The sequence below is a fragment of the Nothobranchius furzeri genome, chromosome 2 (assembly GCF_043380555.1).
Source record: "Nothobranchius furzeri strain GRZ-AD chromosome 2, NfurGRZ-RIMD1, whole genome shotgun sequence".
NCBI classification, from domain to species: Eukaryota; Metazoa; Chordata; class Actinopteri; order Cyprinodontiformes; family Nothobranchiidae; genus Nothobranchius; species Nothobranchius furzeri.
This window is the reverse complement of record NC_091742.1, coordinates 74442008-74468586: the sequence shown is the minus strand read 5'-3', so window position 1 is coordinate 74468586 and position 26579 is coordinate 74442008. Positions and strand designations below refer to the sequence as shown.

Sequence of the window (26579 nt, the reverse complement as noted above, 5' to 3'; positions counted from 1 at the left end):
ATATTTGATTTTTGTTAAGTTGCCTAATAATTATGCACAGTAATAGTCACCTGCACACACAGATATCCCCCTAAAATAACTAAAACTACAAACAAACTAAAAACTACTTCCAAAAACATTCAGCTTTGATATTAATGAGTTCTTTGGGTTCATTGAGAACATGGTTGTTGTTCAATAATAAAATTATTCCTCAAAAATACAACTTGCCTAATAATTCTGCACTCCCTGTAGATAGATAGATATAAATAGATTCTTTCTGGAATTTGAAAGAACGTTTATAAAACAAAATCAAAGCTTGTTCTAGAAAGGTTTTGAAGCTTGGTCTAGATTAGCTTTAGCTCAATAAAACCCACACCTCAGCTCTTTTACCCTTCTCTACTGCAGCTCCATCATCTCTGATCCAGCCTCCTCCTCCTTGTTGTCCCTCTGTTCCTTTTTGACCGTGTTGCAGATGATGTCTGAGCAGTTTAAAAAGCCTTCCCTGTATGGTCTCTATCAACAGAGCCATCCTTCCCATGAACATTTTCAATAAAATATTTTTACCATCCAGCTGGTTCACCAGTTCCCGCACTTAACGGGCTGGTAAAACATGCAGCATATCCAACATCAATAATGCAGCAATCAACATGCTGTACTGTACACAGAGTAGTGGCTACATCCCTTTGGTCTTGTCAAACCAAATGGATTTCAAACATTTTGCGTGTGACCGTTATTTCACATGAGTAAATAAGCCTTTATGAAGTGAATCTGTGATTATTGGAATTGTAATTAGGCAACTGGATTAACATGACTCCTATTTAACCTTTAATAGGGTGTGCTCCAATTCCACTCCTGTGAGTTTTTAAATAAGAATTTCAAAAATAAGCATTTCTAAATGCATAAATATTTTAAACGTGTAGTCCCATTTGTGTTTGCGTATTTACTTTCTCAGATAAGCTTGTGTTTCTTTATTCCCTTCATAGTTCATGGATACAGTCAGGATGCATGTCAGAGGAACAATAGGGAGGTTTTGGTGAAATGGGACGAGACAATATTCTGTGACCTGGATACCGGAACAAAAAGGTCAATATGTCATGGGTGCAAAGGGTAGCACATGTGTGAGATATAAGCAGCATACCTGGCATGATATACACTTTCAGGTACGTACCATAATGTAGAGGCCTCCCCGTGAAGAGCAGCTATCACTGCTGCTAAAGCATGGTCTCCTGACTGAGAAGGTTTGGGGAGGCTTGTTCACTCTGCTGCTGAGACGTTGATCTTTGCAGCTTTACACACAGTCAGAGTGTGAGTTCACACCTCTGCCCGACCAGTAAACTCTACTTTTATAGTGTTTTTTTATACAATAGTGTATTGGTGAGAATGTGACAATACGATACCTATCACAATACAGAGGAGACAATATGGTGAAGTTTTAAGACTAAATTTAATTGGAAAACTCTGGTCAGAAGCTTCCAAGACACATTCAGTGTTGTCGCGAGATCTCCTTCCATCAGAATGGAGGCAGTAAAAAATGCTGCCACCTAGCAGTCAGGGTTTGAATTGCACAACACAAAGAAATACATTGTTGTATGTAAATTCTCAATTAAAAAAAAAGTCAATACCCTGCTTTTTCCATTAACATAGCACAAAATATCACCGTATTTAAGTGTAATCATTTTTTTCTTACATCGCTAATATATTTTTAACATTTTGACAACTTTTGATGCTTTGTATAAAGATAGAACCAACCAATATTCTGGTTTGTGGATTGTTTTTCAGTCTGTTGCCTTTAACTTAAACTCCAAAAACCAAAACAGAAAAAATAACTGATGTCAAGTTCTAAACACACATCTGGAATGTTGGTGTTTTATCTCTACAAGTAACACCAGTCTGAAGGAGTTCTGCCATGTTGTGGAGTTGCTAATGCTAACAGTTAGCTTCTGCTAGTCAAAATGTGCTCTACTCTCTCCTGGATGCTACACCAACAACAGCTTTCCCTGTCGCAGGCCAAGATGGGTGAGTCCATCAATGCTAATTTACAGTGTGGCATAAATCTGTGTGGCATTTTGTGTCTATTTTCTATTAGCAGACAATGCAGGGAATAGGGGTAGAAGACTTTTATAACATGCAGCCTGCATGAGAAACTCAGAGTGACTGATCATATCTCAAAAATAATTAAAAAATGATTTCTCAGTGAACTTGCTCTTTAAAATTTAAAGAAACAGCTGTGCGTTTTAGCTGTCTTTGTAAAATCTTGCAAACTTGCAAAACTTAGAGGCATTTGTGTGTTGACAAGCTATTGACATGTTTGCATTTTGGAAGCAGGAAATAGAAAAATGAGCATTTGTATTGAAACAACGTCAAAGTAGAACTTTAAAATAAAGAAATAAACATGAATAAAAAACTAAACTAGTTCCACCAACCTCCCCTCTCCTTACACAGATGATATTAACACACTTCCCCTCCTCCCTTCTCCTTTCCTCACTATCCTCTCTTTTCTCACTATCCCAGTTCTTTTATCTCTCTCTCCTTCCTTCTGGTCATTTCTGCTGAGCTGTGAGGACTGAGAACAAGGTGTCTCAAGGATGTGGAGGAATGTGAGGATCATCAGAAGGTGTGACGGCAGGATGCTCAGAACCTGGGGCACAAAGAACCCAAGCCTGAAAGTTGTGGACAAATGCCTTGAGTGAGGACTGAAATAATCTCTCTTTCCTGAAGCAGCAGTGGTTTTATGGTTCAGTCACCTCCAGGTGCAGGATGTTTGCTTTCTGCCTTATAGGAAAATGGGAATTAGCAGAAAAATCATGTTGTCTTTCTCGTGCACATGTGCATTTGCACACTTAAGCGCTGCTGTCTTGTTTGACACTAATAGGTCACACGTGGCACAAAAATATCATCTTGATGAGGATACGAATGATTTACCCTCGCGCTGTTGCTAATTATTCATCTTCTTGTCGTTTGATCTGATATCTGTGAGTGTCGCATCCCTGCCTCCCATCCTCTCCTCTCCTCCTTTGACCCCTCCACTCACAGCTCTCATCCTCTCCCTGAACAGGCCCTGGCACAGTGCAGCGCCTGTGTGCAGCGATGCTGAGGGAGGTCGCCGTTCGGTCACTGCGTAAAGCCTAGTCGCATTGTGACTCGGAGCTGCAGAATGTGCCATGGTGCATTAGCGAGCTGCCGCCCGGCCAAGCGTGAGGCGTAGAGACAGGAGGAGGAGGAGGAAAACGGAGAAGGAGGAGTCAAAGGAAAAGGAGAAAATCAGGAGTGAGAGAGGGCGGAGGAAAGTGAGGACATCAGCGCACTTACACGAGCAGAGCTCTGAGGCTCCAAGGGCACAGGTCCTTGTAAGGTGGCTCATCAAATATGAAGGAACATCAAGGGTGTGTGTTCGCTCTGGAATGTACAGTACCGCTCATCTTCTCCTTCCTCTCTCAGCTCTCCCACCTCCTTCTCTCCCTGTCACTTTGTTGCTCACAACTTCTCATCTCAGAAAGTCTCACTCAAAGATAAGCTTTCAAAGCTGGTTGTTTACGGCTCCTTAGAGGTCTTAAAGTGGTCCAAAATAAGGCAAGAGTAAGCCATTTGTATTCAAGCTTGATTGAAAAAAAGAAGTGGATTGATTGTACTGCCGTTTGATGGCCAACTGGTTAGGCGCCACTTGCAGAGCAGGAGATTATTGCGCCGCAAAGCCAATAAAGACAGATGGTGTGTGAGAGGATGATTTAATGGACCAATGAGAGAATGCCGCAAGGCTGCAGGGATATGATCTCATTTTCATCCTCGTACTAAGCAGGTTTAGAATGCTCTGATTAGCCCGTGGCTGATCGGCATTGCACCAACTGGATGATGTGTAGCTAATGCACGCACAACCTGTCCTGCACGTCCATGCACAGGTTTTATAGTAATCACACAATGTACATAAGGGAGAATGTTGGATTTTTTTTTGTTAAATTAACTCCAAACTGCTTTTTTCTTGAAAAGTGTTGAAGCCTTACATCCACATAAATGACTACGCTTATTTCACATGAACAATAAAGCACAATCAGGCTAAGGAAAGAGGTTAAGTTGGGGTTTTGGTTCAGGGACTTGTTCTGAAAGTCAAACAGGAAAGAGTTGTAATGCAAAAGAGTTCTGGCAACTCTCTTGAGATGTGACCGGGGTTAAAAGAGCACGCTCAGGTCACGGTGGGGTTGTGTTTCTTTCTTACTGTATTATTAAGTGATGTACACAAGCATGCACGCACACAGGGCTCAAGACACATCACTGGGTGCACACGAACACGGGCTTCACTTGTACTCACTCTCGCTGCACACACGTTTCTGCGTCATCAGCTGCAGGGTGGTGTAGCAACACAGGCGAAGGCCTCGGGGGGACGGAAGCTAGCAGCAGGAAGCAAAGGTTCACGGCCCGTCCTTGACCCTGAACTGGACTCAGAGGCTGATGGGGAGTGAAAGGCGAGGACATGTCTAAAAAAATACATCAAATAAGAGTTTTAAGCCAACCAAAAGAAGAAGGGGCATTGATTAGAAGTTTTGAGAGCTAAAAGTGAAAAATTAAGTGAAACATTGGGTCTGAGTCATTAAATATTTAGTTTACTAAGTTGTTAAATGTGGCTGAAAGCTGCAGAAAGAGCTCGTAAGTGGCAGGTGAGAAATTTTGTGTTCCTTGGCAAACTTTAGAAAGAAAAACTGTGAGTTTGATGTGGAAACAAAAGGTTGTGTCGGTTATCTAAAAACTGTTTTTGCACTTAGATTTGTCGTCGTCTGAGTTTTTTTTAAGGTAAACAACTAAAAGCAAATCAGCTGGTTTCAGTTTTGTAATTTTGAAACTGCAATGAAAGAAAACCAAACATCTAAAAGCATAAATATTGGACATTTATGCAAACTAGCAAATATTTTTTGTAAATACCTCATTTGCCTACTTTAAACATAAAAATGTCAGAAAAAAATGTAATAAAATAACATGGGGAATTACATTTTAGCACATTTTGACAGAATTATATATTTTATGTTTAAAGTAGCAACAAAGCACACATCTGCACAACCTGGAGAAAGTTCTGACAGTCTAAACTCATATAGCAGCATTTCTGTCATAACCCACTTGTTTCTAAGGCCCAGCCCATCATATACTGTACAGTTCAGTAGCGTGTCAAGTGGTCAATAAGTGTGATCAGGGAGGCCTAAAGCCTGGTGAGATCATCGATCCCTTTGCTCACATGAGATTATAACCGTCCCAGTTCACATCAGCTTCACATGCGTCGACAGCAGGTCTGGGCTGCAGCGGAACCAGCGCACCCTCTGAAGTCTCCACGGCATTGGCAAGATCGATCTGCTCTACTGAGACCAAGTCAAGCGGGCAATTCTAATGTAATATCAATATGAACACGCCAGGATGTAGCTTCTGTAGAGATGGCTAGAAATATTCATGTTTGAGTTTGCAGGAACTCATTTCTTTATTAATTAATACAATCAGAAAAATGAGCCGCAGAGGTGGGGTTGTATTTGAGTTTTAATAGATGAATAGATGGTAATTGCTTTCTGAAATGATAAATAAATGATGTTGACTAATTAAAAAGTCTTATTTATTCTCACTGGTGAATCACTCTTTTATCTTTGCACAGGCTATTTCATTTAGACCTAATTCTGGTTGCAGAAAAATGTGCATGTTTCATGCAAAATCATTGTTTCAACGTTTCATCTAGTGAAAAAGTATTATTTAACGTTTTTCTGTATAAACAAGAAATTTATTAATCCTCATAACTAGGCCGCCTGTAATTAAAAGATGAAGTGTAAATAACACTACTAATCTATGCTAGCTTTTAGCTAAAATTTCCATTCTTAAACCAGTTTCTGCACATCCATAGTCTGGCAAGCCATCCTATATAGGTGAATATATAAATCCTTTAGCTTCTGCTACTGTCCGTCTAGATTTCTGGGCTATTACGTCCAGGAAAAACAAATGATTGTTTTATCTCGCGAGATTCCGCGATAATTTTTGAGTTACATCAAAAGAAGAACTAGCTAAAACAGTTATTTATGTTTTATTTAGCTAACTAAATTATGAAACTAGATTATGAAGAATTTAAGTCAAAGCTTCTACCTGTTAGGCCAACGAGACAGTTTCTTCTTTTATTTACCTTCAGAACAAAAAAGGGGATCGTTTCCGTGTTTCCTCGTTTCCATGGCAACCACAAATACGTAAAAATGATCAGAAAACAAAGACGTGGCCCACGTAAAATCAGGTAAATGGCATTATCAACATCCAAATCGTAAAAGTTATCATTTCTTTGGTCGTTTCTGTGGAAGTTTAAACTACCGTAGTTTGTGTGTTTAACTTTGAACGTGACTTTGTGAAGCACTTCAAAACTCAACTTTATCAGCTTTCAGCAAACTATTTGTTAAGAGTCACGTTTAACTTAGATAATTAGCCCGTATATGTGTGTTTTCTTTGACTCTCTACACCTCACCTCTTAGTACTGCTTCTAAGGAATATCATCTTGTAGGAAGTTGCCCACCAAGGCTCCATCGGTGGAGCAGATGTTGCCAGATGTCACTGCTGAGGTCCCAGGGTTGCCTGACGAGGTATTTACGTCACAGACTTCTGAAAACATGTTTGTTTATTTATTTTTCTACAATTAAGGTTTAGTGATGAGGACATCCTTTAAAGTTCTGAAGTAGCATAATTTGTCTTCCAGTACATGAGCGCTCTTCATGCAGCCTGTGTTCATGGGCAGCTGGCTACTGTGCAGGTCCTGGTGGAATCCAGGCCATGGTGGGTAAACATCAGTGATTCCCAGGGCCGCCAGCCCCTTCACATGGCCCTGTCATGCCACGCCTCCCCCAACACCCACACTTGTCTCAGATACCTGCTGGCGCACGAAGCTGATGTCAATGCGTAGGGGCTTTAATGCTTAAAACCATAGTAACAAGTTATAGTTGTGATGCTTGAAAACTTAATTTGTTTATTTTTAATTAGCACCACTGATTCAGGTCAGACCCCACTCCACCTAGCTGCCTCAGAAGGCCTCCTGGAATGTGTAGAAATCCTCGTGAAAGCAGGAGCAGACGTGCTGGCAAAGGACAGCATGGGACTTACACCTCTAGATACGGCACGCATCTTGTGCCACAGGAAAGTAGCGAGGTATTATGCTAATTGACACAAAATATTAGCACTTCTAACAGTTTAATTTTAAATTCACAGATGTTTCGGGGGTTTTGCGTGTATGTGTGTGTAGATATCTAAAAACCAGTCTGTGGCAGGCTAATAAGAAGAGGGAACTGGAGGAGAGGATACTGGCTCAGGCATTATACAGAGACCTCATGAATAAAGTCAAACAGACTGATCCCAGTAGACAGGTGAGTTAACATTTCAAGATGTATCTTAGACAATTTAACAAATGTAATGGATAAATAAAATGAGATCATATGTCTGTGTGAATTTTCAGACATTTTTAAGGGTGTTTTTGTGTAAAAGTTCTCTTACCTGTTAGCCTCCTGAACAGCCTTAGTTCAGCGAAATAACTTTTATATCTTACAGGACTGATGAGATGTAGCCTGGCCTGCCAGACTCCCCCTCTGTTTAATTCTGCACAGAGAAAGAGTCTGGTTACTCACAGGCAGAGAGGCACTTTAGGGGCGGGACTAGGCAGCTCAAAAGTAACCAATCAGAAAAAAGACAGAAATGCCGACTGTACCACGCAACACCGTAGTTTCTTAGCTGTAGTAAAAAATGGCGTCTGGCAACGGCGCAAACATCTTCTTTTTTTTTTCGAAAAAATGCTTTTAGCGCTTCTATTTGTTGTGGTTTTGAAGACATTCAGGTCATTTAGAACAGAGGAAAGAGCCACAGCGAACTCCGCCGCTGTCTCCGTTGTTTATGAGAAACAGAGCGTCGCTGTGTGTGACGTCCCCGATGCTGCAGTTTTTCAGCTGTAGTCAAAAATGGCAAATGCACAAACATCTTTCTTCAGAAGAAAGGCTTTTAGCGCTTCTACTTGTGGTTTTAAAGACGTGTCCAAGTCATTTCGAACAGAGGAAAGAGCCGCAGCGAACTCCGCTTCAGTCGCCATGTTCGACAAACTCTGCATTATGGTGTGTGACGTATGCTAATCAGCGCTGATTGGCTCGGTTAGAATTCTCACGGGGTGGGGTTATTTGAATAGGAGAGTTCCCAGACCCTTTCTCTGTGCAGAATTAAACAGAGGAGGAGTCTGGCAGGCCAGGCTAGATGAGAAGGCAGCCAATTTGAGAACAGCAAGCATTTAAATGGGTGGCAGTCATTTCTTATTTTCCGTAAAACAGAATTTACTTTGGTGTGAAGGTTTGGGTGTAGGTTCATTAGGCTCGTCAGTCGGAAAAAAACTGTTTTTGTTTTTTTAAGACATTCAGGAAGCCGTCAGTGTAACTTAATACATTTATTGCCATTTGTTTCTAAATATTTATTCTTATTAATAATATCTGATGTTAAATGTAGTCAAACTCTGCTGTTAATTTTTGAATTGATTACTTTACTATTATCGTCATGTAATTCATAACAAGTAAGCGCAATTATAACTTTTTTACACATACTTCAAAATGGCCAAACGATTTTTTTATTATAATTTCTCCATTTCTTAAAAAAAGGCACTCATTGATGAAAAAGTGGCAGACTGGGCAAAGAAGAAAGGCTTGCCTCTTTTGAAGGATTTGACCCCCAGGGTGCAGGCAAGCAAATACCACAGCCAGTGTCTCCTGCCAGACCAGAGTGCTTTTAAACCAAAGCAAACCAAGAACCATCCAGGAGACCCTCTGAAGAACAAAAGCTCCTTCACTAAACAACCAGCAGCCTCATACAGCAGTCCCTGGTCCATCTTTATTGGCCACCAACCAGAGGAACCCCTCACAGAGCCAGACCTCAGGGACAGCGTCACATTGTGGATGGACAGGAGGAACCAGAAGCTTCAATATGTCACTAAGTGGGAGGGTTCACCCCGTCCCACCCCCAACCTGCCTCTGGATGTTGTTGAGAGGGTGTTGTTCCCCAGAGCCTTCCCTTCTAGGATCGCCACGCCTCACTGCTTTGAGCCACTGAACATCGACGAGGTCCAACATCGAAGATGTCCTCAGGGATGGAGCACCTCCCCCTGGACGGAGGTGGCCATGCACCTGGCTGAAGTGCTGGAGCCAGGTCACTACTGAGCTTCCGAGTAGGTGCTGAAGGAATTCCAATTAGAGCTGACAACAAATAAACAATGTAAAACAAATCATTTATACATTTTTATAGCTTAGAGGTATGGTTCACTGAGAAACCATATTTTTTATTATTTCTGATTATAAATGGCCACTCTGAGTTTTTCATGCATTCTGAACATGAAAATAGTCTCCTACACCTATCTCCTGCATTAGCTTCTGATAGAAAATAAGACAGTGAAACTCTAGGATTAGAAAATCCTGACAGATCTACGTCCCACTGTCATGGACTCACCCATTTGACTTGTGATGGAGAAGGCTGTTGTTGGTTTAGCATCCAGGAAACAGCAGGGCTCAGCTAGCTAACTGTTAAAATTAGCAACTCCACCACACAGCAGAACTCCTCCAGGCTTGTGTTTTTTGTGGAGATAAAACATCAACGTTGAAAAGCAATTGCCAGTGGTAGAGTTGCATTGCTGTTGGCCAATTCAATTCAAAGATACTTTATTAATCCCAGAGGGAAATTAGAGTTTCAGTACACACAATTATCAGACATACATACATAGGCATAGACACACGACAAGAATTGGTGACTGTGGCCATTCGCAACCCGAGTCGCGCTACCTTAATAGAGATCAGAGGGTTTACATGAGGACTGAGTCAGGTGGAGGAAAAAAAGGCACTTCAGAGTTACCCTCAACAGGGAGGGCAGCTTTGCTATGCAAAAAACACCTCATACAGACATGCAACAGACTTCAGACATTATACAACATAAGTGTCCACTAGGTTGGGAGGTAGGGTTGGGGACTCTCCACACATCAGTGCATGCAGCCACGATAAGCAGCGCTCATCACCTCCGTTTGGACAGGGGGGGAGGTCGTTGGGTTTAGAGAGCACAGTGACTCCTGGAACGATTCAACGGCCTTCACCGGTCGCAGTCCCACCCAGGCTGGGATAGGGAGACAGAGTTGCCATGGCTACAGCAGCATTCCACATTTCTTCTGAGGGGGAGTATTCACTTCAGCCTCACAGGCTCAAGGGCACCAGCTTCAGATAAGAAATTGTTTTGGGGCCAGACAGAGATAATTTCCTCTCTGTCTTAAAGTTTTGTTGGTCCTCAACCCCTCTAAATCCAATAATGTCGTAAATTAATCTATCCCAATCTGCGCTGACCCGTCAACTCGCTCCTTGATGGAATCCACCTTTTGTGCCAGAGTCTGAATCTCAGCCAAAGTCCCAAGCTTACAACTCATCTCGACAATTATATGAGTTTGTGCATTCACAGCGCAATGTAATCCATCCCTGAGCTCCGGGATTAAGCCAATATTCCTTGACAGCTCGTTAATTTTCCGGAAAGCCAGGTAACCACTCAGGCCAAAAAGCAGGAAACCTGACACCAACACCACGAATATCCAGACGTCTTCAGAATCCTCTACAGACAGTTGAGAGAGGCAGATCAGGTCCATGATATGCCCAGCTGGCTCTGTCCCAGAGGCCCTTCTCCCGTTCTCATCGTTGAAAACATTTTGTAAGTCGCGTTGAGAGACCAACTGACCAGATCCATTTTTAGTAATTTCCAGTTTCCAGAAAAAATGCAGAAGCACCGTACACCCAAAGACAGACAAAGAGCCCTGGGATAAGATAGGGAGGAGGAAAAAAGCGTCTGTACTCTCCAAGAGCCGGAAGAAGAAATCAGAGGCGAGATGTCCAAATATAAGGAAATAAGACCAAAATCCGGCCGTCTGCTGCAACTTTCTTCTGCGGCTGGCTTCTGTGTCCTCAAACAGGAGCACCTAAGCTTTTCTTTTACTAAAGAACAACTTACAAGGCGTTCACTCCTACTAAAGGCCATTGCAAATATATTTTAAAAATGAGTGAAGTTGACTTTTAAAGAGATGATAGGAAACCTGGAGTACTTTCCTACATTGTATCAACAGGATGCGATAACCCTTCAAATGCTTTTAAATTCCCTAAACCCTAGTTTGATTAAGCATGAGTCAGTCTAATTATGATGCACAAGGGCCTCATCTCTAAAGTCAAAACATTTGATTTCAACACATTTGTACTTATCACTTACGCCTCGCTGGATCAGATCTGTTTGTACTGAATCTTTAGGCGATTTCAATATGGCTGACTGGAGTCTATATAAACCATGCTCTTTGTTGTTCTGACCTCCACGTTGCATAATTTCCGAAGCATCAAACTCAAAAACCACAAACTCTAGAAGCTAATCTGACAAACTCAGGGAGAGCGTAGGGGTGAGTGAAAGGTGAGAAACCTCCATGAACTGGGTCACCTGTCACAGCTGTATCCCTGCACTTCCACTCGTCTCCCCCAGGGAAACAAATTGGGATCCAGGTGGAGGCTTGTAAACAGCGTGAAAGTGCGAACCATGAGCTGTGGCCTGTCATCTGGAGGTGAGTGTGTGTGGACTTTGTAGATTTGTTCTTGTTTTTTCTTCTTTACTGTGTGAAGCACTTCACACCTCAGTGGGGGTCAAAGTGCACACCAATATAAACCTGGTGCTTCCTCTTTGACTGAACCACATGGGACTAGAATAACATTATTCCATTCAGTCGGACCGCCTCAAACACAAAAACACATTCTGAGTAACTAAAGGTCAGCAATTTATGGGTGGACAGGATGCCTTGGCCTTATGTCATTAAAATCAGAAGACTTATTTTGCCTTTATGTTTTATAAATGTTATTAAAAAAATAATAGAATCCACAAATTATCTAAACAAACTCCTTTACTCACAGTCTATGATAAATCACACATGATTGTAACTGGTAAAAAAACTGTCAGTTTTATTGTTTTCATTCCCCCAACACCAGAAATCTTATCAAAGTCATTGCACGAGTGCCTTGCAGGTTGGGTTCACTCTAGAAAATCTTTTATTTTATTAACTATGAATGTTTTCTCAAACTGTCCAAAAAACAAAAGAAGACAGGCTAGGAGCCCCTACAGAGCGCTGATGATTAGTAAAAGTACTGAAGAAATCTGGACAAGCTTCGTCAAAACACTTGTTTTTGTTGCAAAATATTGGTGATGCGGGATGGGAGTGATTCCTTAAATGGAAGGTTGACTTCTACAAATTACCTCTTTTTACGTAGTGGTATGTTGCAGGACACAGTCTGTTTATATTTAGAACAAGTCATCATATTCGTTAGAGAATCGTTTTCTAACCCATTTTCCTCATCAGAAGATAATGTGTAAGGGTTTGATTTCTCATGCCGTCCTGGCATTATTGCTACCTCCTTCATTAAATCAGAAAAACAAAAAGGAAAGAAAGACAAGAAAAAGTCTTAAAAAGAAAGCTGAAAAGGATTTACCTGCCCAAGCCATTATTGAGTTTGTTGGTTCATTTTTTAGCCATCTTACAAATGCCTCAACACTAAAGCTTTAAAATGAAGTCCATCATGATAATACAAAAGCATGGTGCTACAGACAAGATCCCCGACAGGTCTCCGGTAGGTGCAGTTGGCAGTCGGTACAAACACAAGATGAGCTCATCTGCTCATCCAGCAGGAAGCGCTCCTCTGTTCATTGGTCCATCCTTTTAGTGATCTCTTCTTCCACGTTTTTGTCCCGTTCACAAGCGGTGTCCACTGCTTCCCCCCGTTCTCCACCTCACATACACACACATCTCCATCCGCACCTCTTCCGAGGCTGCAGTCAAAGTCAGAGCTCCTCCTCAGTACATCTTCTGTCGGCTGGGCAGAACGGCCTCTTTGACAAAAGTGAAAACGAGAAGGATCCCAGATCGCTTGCCCCGTTTGCCCTTGGTGAAATAATTCGACACCACGTCATCTACAAAAGAGAAAGAACAAAAGAAAGTGGGTTATTATTTAAGCTTTATAGCAGCATTCATTGTATTGATCCTCCAACCACGAGTCTGTCCATCTTATTAAGTTCACAGGCGACACCACCGTCATCGGACACCGACGGGGATGAGTCTGCCTACAGAATGGAGGTTGAACGGCTGGCGTCCTAGTGCAGCCACAACAACATGGTACTAAACACCCAGAAAACAGCGGAGGTTGTTGTGGACTTTAGGAAGCATACAGTCCCACTCCTCCCCCCATAACCCTGTCTTCACAATCCCATCACAATGTTGGACTCATGTCACTTCCTGGGCACCTCCATCACCCAGGACCTCAAGTGGGAGCCCACCATCATCTCCATCATAAAAAAGGCCCAACAGAGGATGAACTTCCTGAGGCAGCTGAAGAAATTCAACCTGCCAGCACAGTCGATGAGGCTGTTCTACACCGCAATCATCGAGTCCATGCTCACCTCTTTAATAACCGTGTGGTACACTGGAGCTACCATCAGGGACAAGAAGAGACTGCAACGTGTTGTACGCTCTAATGAGAAGGTCATTGGCTGCAAACTACCCTCCATACAGGACCTGTACACCTCCAGAACATTGAGGCGTGCAGGTCGGATCACAGCAGACCCGTCTCACCCTGGACACGATCTCTTCGACTCACTCCCATCTGGCAGGGGGTTTCGATACATTCAGACCAGAACCTCTCGACACAAAAACCGTTTCTTCCCCTCTGCTGTTAGACTCAAGAACGACAATTGTAGACCTGCCCACTCCAGCTGCTTTGTTTCAGTCATGTAACGATTAAATTTACATATTATTTAATGAACCATAAAATGTGAGATTCCATAGGAACTATGAAATCAATCTTATGGACCTTTGGATAATTTAAACCCAGAAGATTGGAACTTTTTATTGCAGGGATTATGTAACCACTTCGTATTAACTCAGAGACAAAAGAAAGAGTCAAGTTTTAAAAGTTTAAAGATTTATTACTAAACAAATTAAAACTAGACTAACTTTAAACACTAAATGTATGGTGTAACTAAGGTGAGGTGAGACTGAGAATGGTGTAGTGTGGAATGTTGTTCAGAACCAGCTAATCCGGAGAAACGATTAGTTCTGATGGGAGTGAAGATAATGTTTCGCGCTAAGCTTTTGGTTTGGAGTTTCATAACACACATTGAGACGCCATTCTGCCGGCCTACGTACCCTTTGCGGAAGTCCGAGTCAGATCAGGAATGTCGAGGTCCAGCTTGACCTTCTCTGGAACCAAAGCCGGTAGGAAAAGCAGCGGTTGCCGACCAAACCAGTCTTGAGATACTTCCAGGTCACGACAGTTTTTTTGGCATCTAGCAAGACCCAAAACGGGGTCGTGATGGTTCAGCTTTTATTCTGAAAGGAACCATTGCAGCAGGTGGAACAGCAACAGATTTTATCCAGCTTGTCGTCAGGTTCTTTCGGCTGAAGAGAAAAATTACGGATTGGCCACTCCGACACCTTCTCTAGAAAGCTTTGAACTGAAGTTTAAGGTGACGTGGGCATAGTTTTATAATTTGGATGTTTTGATTTACGGTCGAATCAAAAGAGGACAGATTTACCAAGCACCACCAAAACCACACCTCCGTCAGACCTGGAAGGTTCTGAATGAGTCAGAAAAAGGAAATGTGTCCTGTGGCTTAACCTTACGTGTGATTAGTCTCTAGTGGAAATATTTAAAGGTATATTACTTATTATATTCTATAGGATTATAATATCAAGTAATTAATATTTTCATTTCACAGATTAGTTCACATTTTATTATTGGCCAACACTTTGTTTGATTAGCTTTATTAAAAATAAGAGTTCTTCTGATTTATTAAAAGAAAGTGTTCATCTTCTTTCTTCTCTTGAGCTGGAAAGGAAACAGTTTAGAAGCAAATGCATGACCTTGAGGCAGTCTCATGCAGATTAGTTCTTCCTGAGGAAAGAGGGTAAGCAACCTTCGGTAGAACAGCTCCTCCATCACGTTACAGTCACATGACCCTGTGTTGTGTTTGCACCTGAACTGACCCGCTCTGACCAGTACCTACACTGACTTGTATAAACAAAACGATGACTAAAAAAACTTGGATGAATTCTAAAACAACGACTAAAATAGATCATACGCCATTTTCGTCAACATACACTAGATGAGACAAAAGTTGACAATGACAAAAACCCAATCAGAAGGAAAAGATGTGAGGAAACCAATCAGCAAATGAAACAGGAGGGACTAGATGAGAGAAGAACCAATTAGAGTCCGGAGCCGGCCGCTGTTTGAACGAGATACAGGAAACAACTGAACAAGAAGAAAATGTCCACGGATGGGAGGGACAGGATTAAACATGACAACATAAAGAATATGTGCTTGTAGGGCTGGGCGATAAGACTAAATATTTTACCTGTAGGACAGAAAACTTCTATTTTATATGAAGCTCTGATTTATACCACGGTTAGGTGTTTTGTGATAGTATGTTATGTCAAGATGCACCTTACGGCATGCCAATGCATGCTAACCATGCATAAACAAACATGGAGGAAGACGGTAACAGATGCAGTTCAGATCAGGTTTATTTTTAACAGGATGACCTGCCGACCAAACAGAGGAGCTTGTACCTAAAATAGAGGCAACTTCTGTTTAATGCATGTGGTTTGGATGTAGGAAGGCCAATGTGGACCAGAAAACAGTTGTTTGTATAGTTTACGGCTCTCTGTGCTAACAACAGACAACTTTTACATACTATATACATATTAGGGTTGTGAGAGATAAACCGATGCGACCGGATATTCTGTTAACAAGTGAGAGATTTGGGTGCATCGGTAGCAGCCTCCTCAATCGATAGGGAAAAGACCTGAACTCATAGATGAATCGGTTCTAGAGTCATCGATCGGGTATCGCGAGATTTTGAGTCGTTTGGCTGCATCATACGTAGGCCAGGCGCCAGAATCGCTAAAACATCGCGAGAGCTTAAGCTACCCCGCAAACCCAAAGAAGCAGCTACCCCGCTAAACACGATAGCTGCCAGTGACTAGCTGTTAGCTCAAATGACAACACGAAAAATGGAGGAGGCGGAGACCAACAACATTAGCCTGGGCGAAAGACGTGATAATACACCGAGACAGATTTTCAACGCACCGGGAAAACAAAAATCCAAGGTTTGGACAGTGTTTGGGTTTTATAAGATGGCGGGGAAGCTCGACAGAAGCCATGCTATTTGTAAACTTTGTAGAGCCTCGTTGACCTACTCCGGGAGCACTACAAATCTGGACCAGCATGCAAAGAGAAAACACGGTGAAGAGTACGGTGAGTTTACCGAGCAGAAGCGTGCAGGAACCAGTGGCAAACAGGCAAGGACGGAGAACGCCATTCCTACTTTTTTCCAGCGACTTGGTCAAAACTCAGCACGCGCTAGGGAAATCACGGCATCAATAACACGTTTTATTGCCAAAGGATTATGTCCTTACAATATTGTCGAGTGGGAAGGATTTCAAGATTTGATTCATACATTAGAGCCCAGATATAAGATACCGTCCCGAAATCATATCACCAACACGTGTATGCCAGCGCTGTATGCCCAGGTTAAGAGCCAAGTTGAAGAAAAACTGGCAAAAGCAGAAAGAGTGGCAATAACTACTGATGCTTGGACGTCATGTGCGACGGAGTCATATGTGACCATCACAGCCCAACACATCGCTCCGGATTGGGAGTTACATGTTTACGTCTTACAGACCCGGGCATTCAAAGGATCCCACACTGGGAAGAATGTAGGTGCTCTGCTGAAACAGGCATGTGTTGACTGGAAGATTCTAGATAAAGAGCCAGCCCTGGTGACTGACAACGCCACAAACATGGTTTTAGCTGGCGTGGAAGCAGAAATGACTCCTCACCTCATGTGCTTTGCACACACTATAAATCTGGCCACACAGAAAGCCTTCAAAATGGACACAGTAGCAAGGTTGCTGGGAAAGGTGAGAAGAGTGGTTGGCTTTTTTCACCGCAGTGTCAGGGCAGCAGAAATTCTACAAGACAAACAGAAACAACTTGCTTTGCCTACCCACAAACTCATCCAAGACGTGTCCACCCGGTGGAATAGTACCCAGATTATGCTTGAACGGGTACTCGAACAACAGCCTGCCATCTCTGCTGCACTCATGTCCAGGGATCTCAGAAGAGGAGAAGAGCTTAACACTCTGAAGGACAAAGACTTCTGTGATGTTGAAGACATTGTGAAGCTGATGGTGCCAGTCAAACTTGTGACGATCAGCATGTGTGAAGACAAGCGGCCCACACTCTCAGTGATTTCCCCTGTCAGAGAAAAGCTTAAAAAGACATTTGAAGCAGCAGATGAAGACTCGGTAGTAATCAGAGAGATGAAACAAGCATTCAGAGAGGACTTGGAGAAGCGCTACACTGGCCTGGAGGATCTGTTCCACACTGCAGCAGCTCTGGATCCCCGCTTCAAGTCTCTGCCCTTCCTGACGGACCATGATGCTGAGCGGACGTTCGCAAACATAACAGCAAAAGCTACATCCCTGCATAACAAGGTACACCTGGAAACACCTCATCATTTAATTAATTTTGTTAAAATACATAATACTGTATTGTGTATTTTGTGGTTTGTAAATGAGCTTTGTTCTAAACATACACATTACAGTGCATTGTATTAATCTATAATTTGGTATTATTAGATTTATCCTGACTACTGTTAATGTTTGTTTGATTTTGTACACAAGCTGTCTTTTATATTTCATTTTTCTAGGCTTTGGCAACAGGGGATCCAGTCCATGGAGGCCCACTGCAGACCACTCCATGCCAGACTGAACCTGCCCTTGGAGAGCTGGGCATCAGGATTGATGCCCCTCAGACCCAACATGAGCCAGAAGGTTTGTATATTTTATACCGTGATCAATAATGGGTTGACGCTAGTATAAACTCATGCTACAGATCTAAAATATTACCATATTACAAAAACACATAAAATATGAGAATTAGCATGCAAAGACCGGGTTTAATCATATGTTTACAAGAGTAATTCATTCTGAACATCAGATGAATAAAGATATGATTGGGTTATGTCAGCTACAAAGTAAAGCACCACTGAGGCATGGCAAACAAAGTCAGTAACATATGGTAATTGTTTTTTTTTTTTGTTTTGTTTGTTTTTTTTTAGATGATCTCCCTCCTTTCAAAAAGAAGAAAATATCTGCCTTGGACCAGCTGTTGGGAAAAGACTTTGAAGTGAGGATGGCGGCTACATCTGTGAGAGACAAGGCCAGTGAAGAAGTCAAAAGGTACAGAGAGCGTGCTTCATTGCCTCTGGAAGAAAATCCTCTACAGTGGTGGAAAGAGCAGCAGGACTTGCCACTGCTGTCATCTCTTGCTAAAAGATACCTCTGCATCCCAGCCACTAGTGTGGCCTCTGAACGGGTGTTCAGTACTGCTGGAGATATTGTTTCCACAAAACGCAGCCTACTCAAACATGAGCATGTGGATCAGCTCATTTTCCTGAAGAAAAATCTGCCCTCCAAAAAAAAAAAAAACAACAGTGATCAGGAGTAAAATGACAGAGAACATTCACAGGCGTTCTGTAAGTGAAGTGAGCTATTTTTCAGTTTCTGATTGGATAGAAATACCTTTATCTGGTCAAAAAGCAGCAGTTTGATTTTAGTTATATTTATTTACTCTAATTTTGTGCATGAAGCACTTGCCACTATTGAGCATTGTTGAGTTAAGAATGATGTTGCTGCTTTGTCGTTCCACTGTGGTTCCCCAGGCTTGAGGCTACATTTTGAGATGAGGCTAATCAGCTAATCATCAGGTTACGGTTTATAGGTGTGTGACTTGTTTACATGAAAATGTTGCACTTTGTTACCTACCTCTAGTGTTCAAAACAAGCTCAGGCTGAAATCTTGCACTTTTTTATAACTAGTCTTGCTACTTTTACCTCTGGACTTCCCATCCAGCAATCCAACCACATATCTCCATGCCTAAAAATAAGAATAGTAACATGTGGTTTTGGTATTCTGTTTTTCTTTTTTTCTTTTTCCTACAAGTGCCATAAAGCCACAATGCTTAAGACATGTTTTTTTTTACATATTTGAAAATAAATGTGGTACTGTCACTTTAACAGAACTGTGTTATTTTCTTTATAAAATATGTTCAACGAATATAAACTAGAGAATCTAATTGTTTAGTTATTCTTACCGTATCGAATCGTTAAAAATCGAATCGAACCGTTTCGAATCGGTCTGTAATAAAAGGATATCGTTTTTGAATTGAATCGTAACCTGTGCATCTAGATTCATATTGAATCGTTTTTCACAGAGAGATGTGCATCCCTAATACATATACATCGAACTCTTAGGCTACTTCTCCTCTCTCTCAAAATATGAAAATATAACAGATCTGAGGTAAATGTTTTGAGATATGTGTAATTGTTCAGTCATGTGACAGTGATTGTAATCATTTCAGAAGCGTAAGTGTGTGTACATAATAACGTAAATTTAGCCCTAATCATTCTCATTCCATACAAAATCTGCTGTTTTGAGAAGCATTAATATCATTATATCGGTATCGGTAAATATCGGTTATCGGCCATAACAGTAATATTATTATCGACACCATTAAATATCCTAACATTTTTAAAAGTGGGTGATTAGTGATCCGACCGGCTTGCCATATTCTTCACGGGCCGTGACGCGCTTGGATGAAAACATCTACCTCTTTAGCTCCTGATCAGCTGATGACAGCTTCAACACACTGCGCTGCTTAACACACGCATTTTCTTATTAGTAACAGAAACGACGTTTTGATAAAAGATGGTAATTAATTAGATTGCTCGTTACTGAAAAAATATATATATATTTTTTTGTAACGCGGTTATTTTAAACGGCTTTATTCCCATCACTGCTCTGTTGTGTCTACAGCATGCAGTGACTGAGACAGTGAGAACATCCAAACAGCCCTGGATGGCTGGGAGCTTTCTTCAGCTGAATGAAGATAAGACTGAGATCCTCATCTGTGCCCCAGACAAGCTGGTTCCCAAAGTCAGAGACTCTCTTGGTCAGCTTGCTTCTCACACCAAACCTTCTGTCAGGAATCTTGGCATGACCTTTGACCCAGCTCTCACCCTGGATTCTCATGTCAGTTCTCTTGTTCGCTCTTCCTTCTTCCATCTCAGGAACATTGCTAAGCTGAGTCCCATTCTGTCCCGCTCTGAACTTGAGACAGTTATCCACACCTTCATCTCCTCACGCTTAGACTACTGTAACTCTCTTTTCACGTGTCTGAGCAGAACCTCCCTGAACCGTCTACAGGTGGTTCAGAATGCCTGTGCTCGCCTTCTGACCAAGTCCTCCAAACACACCCACATCACCCCGCTTCTCCTCCAGCTTCACTGGCTGCCAGTCAACTTCAGGGTTCATTTCAAGATCCTGGTTCTGGTCTATAGGGCCTTACATGGACAAGCACCATCTTACATTGGTGATCTTCTTAGTCCCTACACCCCCAGCAGGTCCCTGAGGTCCAGTGATCAAAGCCTACTGGTTGTGCAGCACCAGGCTAAAGACCAAAGGTGACAGATCATTTGCTGCTGTGGCCCCCAGAGTCTGGAACTCTCTCCCCCTGAGCCTGAGATCAGTGGACTCAGTGGTCTCCTTTAAAAAGCAGCTGAAGACTCACTTGTTCAATCTGGCTTTTGTGTGACCTTCTTCACCACTCTCTCTTTATTCTGCTCTCCCCACCTATTCCACCTTCCTCAGGATCCACTGATTTCCCTCTTTCCTATTCACTCTCTTTCTTTGTTAACATTTTTTATCACAATTAATTATTTTTTGCTCATTTAAATACATTTTTAACAATTTTCTAAATTCTTTTTTAATATTTTTACATTTTTTGTTTTTGTGAAGCGCCTCGTGATTTTAACTTAAGAGGCGCTATAGAAATGATATTTTCTTCTTCTTCTTCACTGAGGGTCTCCACCCACCCGGCCAATCATCATCGTGTTTGTAAGTGCGTTACCGACACCTCTCTCTCCCTGGCTGCAGCTGAAGTGTGGCGGTCAGAAAGCCTCACGCTGTTGCTCAACGTTCGACAAGCACATAGTAACACACAACCTTCCGTCCCCAGTAACGGTAACCGCGTTGCAACAGTGGGAAAAGTAATTAATTAGAATATTCAGTTACCCAAAAAAAGAACACCGTTAGTAACGCCGTTATTTTAAACTGCGTTTTTCCCATCACTGCTAATTAATATCATCTAAATGTGTATTTCCTTTAAACACTTTATAATAATGCCATCTCTAGTCTCATGTTTGTGTGAACAAGAGTAAAACGATAGAGTAGCAATAACTGTAGCAAAATGTGTTAATGCTTCTTGAAATGGAGGAACCACATCACATCTGTTCATCTACAAGGAACTGGTGACTCACAAGACATCCATTCCTACTAGAGACCACTACAAATGTATGGGTGTCCCACACCTTTAGGGCCACTTGAAGCCTTGCGGTAAGAAATAAAACTGGGAAATAGGAATCCCAGCCTCTACTGATCAACATATTGTAGTAGCACCGAGCATTCCAGGAAGAATGTGTTCAGACAAAAGTTGATGCACACACAAGAACACAAACCGAGTCACACTGAAAATCTCATCACTTAAACATACACAGCATTTTAACTTCTACCCTTTGTGTCACAAAGCAGGACAGATGTCAGCATAACTCTCACCTCCCTGCTGCATGGTGGATGGAAGCACGTTTTCTCCTGCAGATAGCGACACGAAGAAGGCAAAGGGGATCACCCACAGGCAGATGGTGAAGTAAGCCAGGACCTAACGGCAGACAGGGACGGATTAGACAAGAAACAATCATTTAGGCACAAACTCTTCCCACGCTCTCAAAGCATGGGTACGTGGCATAAATGTGAGAAAGAGTTACCTCTGAGAATGGATAATACTCTTGTGCAAAGTACTGGAAGGCCATGTAATGGTTCGCCACCACCAACACTGTTGGTGCAAACACAAGTCAAACTCAGGACAAGGACAGGATGGGTGTGTTGTCGACAGATAAGCAGAAGAAAATATTCAAGCAACTTTGTGTTGAGCTCACCACAGGAGAGGATGAAGTTCGGGGAGCTCAGAAGTATGTAGGGAAATGTCCGCAGGAGGCCAAAGTATACCAGGTTTGTGAAGAGGCCAACTCCCACCATAAAGAGCGGGAATCCTTCAAAAAGATAGAGCCCTGCCAGCACACCTGTCGAGAACTGGACACATTTAAACATAATGAGACAGCGGCGATACAACTACTGGTGTCACGTCCTTCTATCATCACTTACTCACCAGAATCATGTACTTTATTATTCGACTGGTGGCTACTGTGTACTCCTCTATTAGTTCAGCCAGGTAGTAGAGGCCAGCAGCTGGGTGAAGAGGGCAGCAGGTGAGAAGGTAAACAGCAAAAGTCTACGATTGTGTAACAACAGTTACAAGGCCTTTCCACCAGACATGTAAGCATCATGTAACATCCCCGAGGCATAGTATGCAGCAGTTAGCCGCCGTCATAGTCATTTGGTGCGTTTTGGGCACGTCCCAAACGCGTAGTGACGCGTCGCTCTGCAAAATTTACACTTGAGTCTATTTTTCATGAGCAATGCTTCCAGAACACATTAGGCTCAGCAGCTCAAATTGGGCCAGACAGGAAGTCAAACACGAAAGCAATAAAAGACATATGGAAACTTTCAAAATAAAAGTAACGTGCAGATGTCCAGTTGCTTAACTAGTAAAAGAATTAGGTCATTACCTCTGGAACCTCCATAGTGGAGATAATGAACCACAGAGCTTTGTGGACACACGCTGCCATCTTTCTCTTTGCTAGCCGAAATCACGAGATCTCGCAATTCTCTGGTGATTTCATGACTGTCCAGGAACAACTGCAAGGAATGCTTTTGCTGTTGATTTTGCGAATGAAATGCTGCTGGTGGGAAGGGACACGCTGCTGAGCTGATGGAGAAAATGCTCCTATTGTCACGTGTCGTTTACGCATCCAGTGGAAAGACTGGGTAATAGAGTAGACAGTAATATAGTAATAGACTTGAGTGTATTCACTCTCAAGATTCATGTTCTGATGAGTTACTATACAAACATATGTAGTAAAAACAAGTTTAGAAAATAAAGAAGACAACATATTTTACACATTTTTATCAAACTTCCATCATTTTATAGCAACACTTTGGGGAAATATATTTCAGAGTAGAGCCAAGTGTGTGAACTACAGTAATATTATTTTGGCAATGGGAGAATTTTCAAAATAAAATACTTTAACAACATGACAGTGTCAAGTACAGTATTCATGTAGAATTTGAGTTTTGACTTATTTACAAGAATAAATGTACAACAAATTTTAAGTTTTACTTTGATGAATACAAACTACCCCAAATGTTGCAACATTGAAAGTGTAAGAACAATAGAGTGTTTGATAATTTTCTAGACTTAGTACTGGTGGTTAGAAATATTAATAACTCTGGTTCTGAAGATCACCACAATTTCTATTTATAAAGTTTCAGACTTTTTTCATTTTCAGCAGAAAAAAAACTTCCACACACATCTGTCACTGCTTGCGTGAACTAGCATTTAGCAATGGTGGGTTCATAAACTGCTAGAATGTCAAATGTTCCTTATTTTTATGTAGCTGCAGGTTATTAGTGTTGTCACAGATCAAAACCATTTTTAAAGTAAATAAACATCTTAAATCTTTAAACTTCTGACTGACTAATTTTTAGGCTGATCATGCTGAATTTTTCTGATTCAATTTCAATTCAAGTTTATTTATAAAGTGCCAAATCAGGACAGGAGTCGTCTCAAGGACCTTCACACAGTAAACATTCCAATACAGGTCAGGTCATTAAGCCAGTCAGTAAAAAGTTTCCTGTATAGGGAAACCAGCAGATTGCATCGAGTCACTGACTGGTGTCAGTGTCTTTACAGCAGTCCTCATACTAGGCAGGCATTTAGCGACAGTGGAGAGGAAAACTCACCAGCTGATTTTTAGGGTGTATATATGTCAATGGGTGTACCTTAAGTCAGTTAGTGTTAAGATTAAAAAATAAAACTGGCTCCAATACACAGAGAAGCAAAATGCATGAACTAGGAAAAATTACAACGTTTTTGTATTTTTATGCATTCATAATTTATGGTCATTAGAATATAAATGGGAGGGACAGACACACCTGTCAGGTGCAGCAGCTGCTATGTAGACAAATTACAATCTGCTACGTGGACAGACTCTCAGGTTTATTTTGTTTGCTTTGACAATGATATTTATTGACACTTGATCCATGTCCTTCAATCCAAACCAGTCTGAAATCCAAACACACTGATTTACTCAAGCTTAAAAGTTGGTAAGACTGAATAGTCCTGTGTAACTAACTATGTCATCATGGTGTTGAGTGGTGACACTTTGGCTGCTGTGTTGGTTAATCATTAGTATTTAATAATCGCTGCGAAGCGACGTCTCACGTGAGTTCAAGGCAGGGTAGAAAGGGAAGCTACACGTATGCATAAGCTAGACAACTTTTACCTATAAAAATAAATATCTCCGGAAACACTAGTTGTGTAACGGAGCTGAATCTCCCAGCAAACCTTCGACCTGCTGAACGCGTTAGCATTAACGAGCCCGTTCGTTAGCACCTGTACAGATTTACAGCTTTAAACTTACCTATCGCTAATGTTATGAAGGATATCTGGACGACCAACGACAGCCAGCTCAGTAAATAAATAAACCACATCTCTTTGCATAAGCCACCGCACACAGAGTAAAAGAAATATGACAGGAATCAGCTAGCTGACTGCTAACTGAGTCTTTCCGCCGTGTTTTCGGCACAAGCTGAGGAAAGCAGCAAAGAAGGACTTCCTCCAGGTCTGAACAGCGCTGCTTTACTACAGCGCCACCGGCGTTAGCAGAGAGAACTGCACCATTAGATTTAGATTTTTTTAGGCTGGTCAACTATTGTTTTATTTTTCTTTAAATACATGAAGACATTTTTTTGCTAAACGTTTTTTATTATTAATGAAAAGATACTAATACAAATTTAAATCAGTTGGAAAATAGAATTGTCATCACTACTATTCTATCATCGTTGTTCTTGTGTTTCTATTAAAAAGTAGCCAACTAAATTTTAATTATAATTTTGAGATTTTACATTTTATATGTTTATTTTATTACCTTTAATTATGTAGTTCTTTTATATGTTTGAAATGAAAATAGTTACAATCTAGCACGTTACACACACTTCACAAGTTAATATTGACGTCTTCGCCAAAGACAGTCTGCAGTGTTGACTCAACAGTTCTGTGTGTTTTCATTCCAAGCAACCAGAATTTCTTATAAACTTTTTTAAGTGATCTTCTGTTTTGATTACGTTTAAAAAGCTATTTTTCTGAAGTCAATGCAAATCTTTTTATAGTCAGTGCTCAAGAGAAGTGAAGTAATTTTCCCCAAAAGCTGCTATGATGGGTTTGCCTTTGGTTGTTTTCAATGGGGCCTATTTGCTGTAGAAAATAAAATCCTGCAACATGTCAGGCACAGTAAATAGAAAGAAACTGATTTAAGATTATTTTTGACAACCTGCACCATGTCAGGCAAAACACACGTGAAATTCAGGTGTCACTTCACCTTAAAAAATTTTTTGCTTCTTTCAAATTATGTGCCAGTCTCTCCAGGTTCAGATATTATTGAATCGCAATTTGGCTCTGAATGAACAAATGGTCGTAGTCGTGTGTAACACTGCTGTCAATAACCTGCACTTTACATCTGAGTTCAGATGGTTCTGGTTTGAAAAATAATCTCTACTAAAGAAATCATAAATGGACTGACAGCTAACAGAGCTCCCTCTGCAACTTGTGCTTCTTGTTTGTCTACATGGAGGAACAAATCTCAGACAGCAGGTCAATAAATCACTGAAAACTTCACTGTGACTCAAGGGGATTTCAGCTTGCAGAAGGAAGTTGCCTTCTTTAGGATATTAACAAGAGGTCCCCGAGATTTTATTTTGGGAGGAATACGGAAACATTTTATATTCGGTATTTGTCTGAACAAGCATATTTACTAGGACCAAATGTTGGCTCTTTATGTCAAAGTTTAAATCAAAATACTAATTTGTTAATGACCTACTGCCCGGTAATTTGAATGTAATAGAGCAAGGGAAATTCAGTCAGTTTTTATTAAAATGTGCTTCACAGTTTACTTCTTTTGTTGGTATTCAAGAGCAAAACTTAATGTTTTCCCTTCTTCTTTTGGTCCTCAAGGTCTTTAATCATATTAGTTATAAGACAAAATTTCCACCTCCTTTTTAAGATATGAATACACAGATGTCTGAATGTTTAAAAATTTCCCATTCAATAATCACCCTCTATTAACTTACCTCTCCCATTTTAAGACATTCTGACAGACACAAATGATCTAAAAGTAAGTTAAGAGGTCAAAAGCTTCAGTTACATTTTCAAAGAACATTTTTAATTAGTAAAAATAAATAAATCTGTTTTCTGGATGTCTAACGGGATCTGCAAAGTTTAAATGGTTCTAAATGC

The 26579-nt window shown here is 41.2% G+C and overlaps 3 protein-coding genes across 3 annotated transcripts; 2 read left to right on the top strand and 1 right to left on the bottom strand.

The window, feature by feature from the left end:
* The first annotated feature begins 5969 nt into the window (after positions 1 to 5969).
* On the top strand, positions 5970 to 9223 carry ankrd53 (ankyrin repeat domain 53). The gene is made up of 6 exons (XM_015946456.3): positions 5970 to 6223; positions 6485 to 6563; positions 6677 to 6876; positions 6958 to 7122; positions 7217 to 7337; positions 8604 to 9223. The coding sequence occupies exons 1-6, from the start codon at positions 6042 to 6044 to the stop codon at positions 9156 to 9158; spliced, it is 1302 nt and encodes a 433-aa protein (XP_015801942.1). The 5' UTR covers positions 5970 to 6041; the 3' UTR covers positions 9159 to 9223.
* Positions 9224 to 11930: 2707 nt separating this feature from the next.
* On the bottom strand, positions 11931 to 24966 carry tex261 (testis expressed 261). Its single transcript, XM_015946459.3, has 6 exons — positions 24709 to 24966; positions 22335 to 22414; positions 22105 to 22258; positions 21934 to 22001; positions 21725 to 21827; positions 11931 to 12960 (listed from the first exon to the last, which is right to left on the bottom strand). The coding sequence occupies exons 1-6, from the start codon at positions 24776 to 24778 to the stop codon at positions 12845 to 12847; spliced, it is 591 nt and encodes a 196-aa protein (XP_015801945.1). The 5' UTR covers positions 24779 to 24966; the 3' UTR covers positions 11931 to 12844.
* On the top strand, positions 15787 to 18688 carry LOC139066091 (E3 SUMO-protein ligase ZBED1-like). Its single transcript, XM_070547940.1, has 3 exons — positions 15787 to 17545; positions 17761 to 17884; positions 18172 to 18688. Exons 1-3 carry the CDS (start codon positions 16046 to 16048, stop codon positions 18558 to 18560), a joined length of 2013 nt encoding a protein of 670 aa, XP_070404041.1. The 5' UTR covers positions 15787 to 16045; the 3' UTR covers positions 18561 to 18688.
* Positions 24967 to 26579: the final 1613 nt, after the last annotated feature.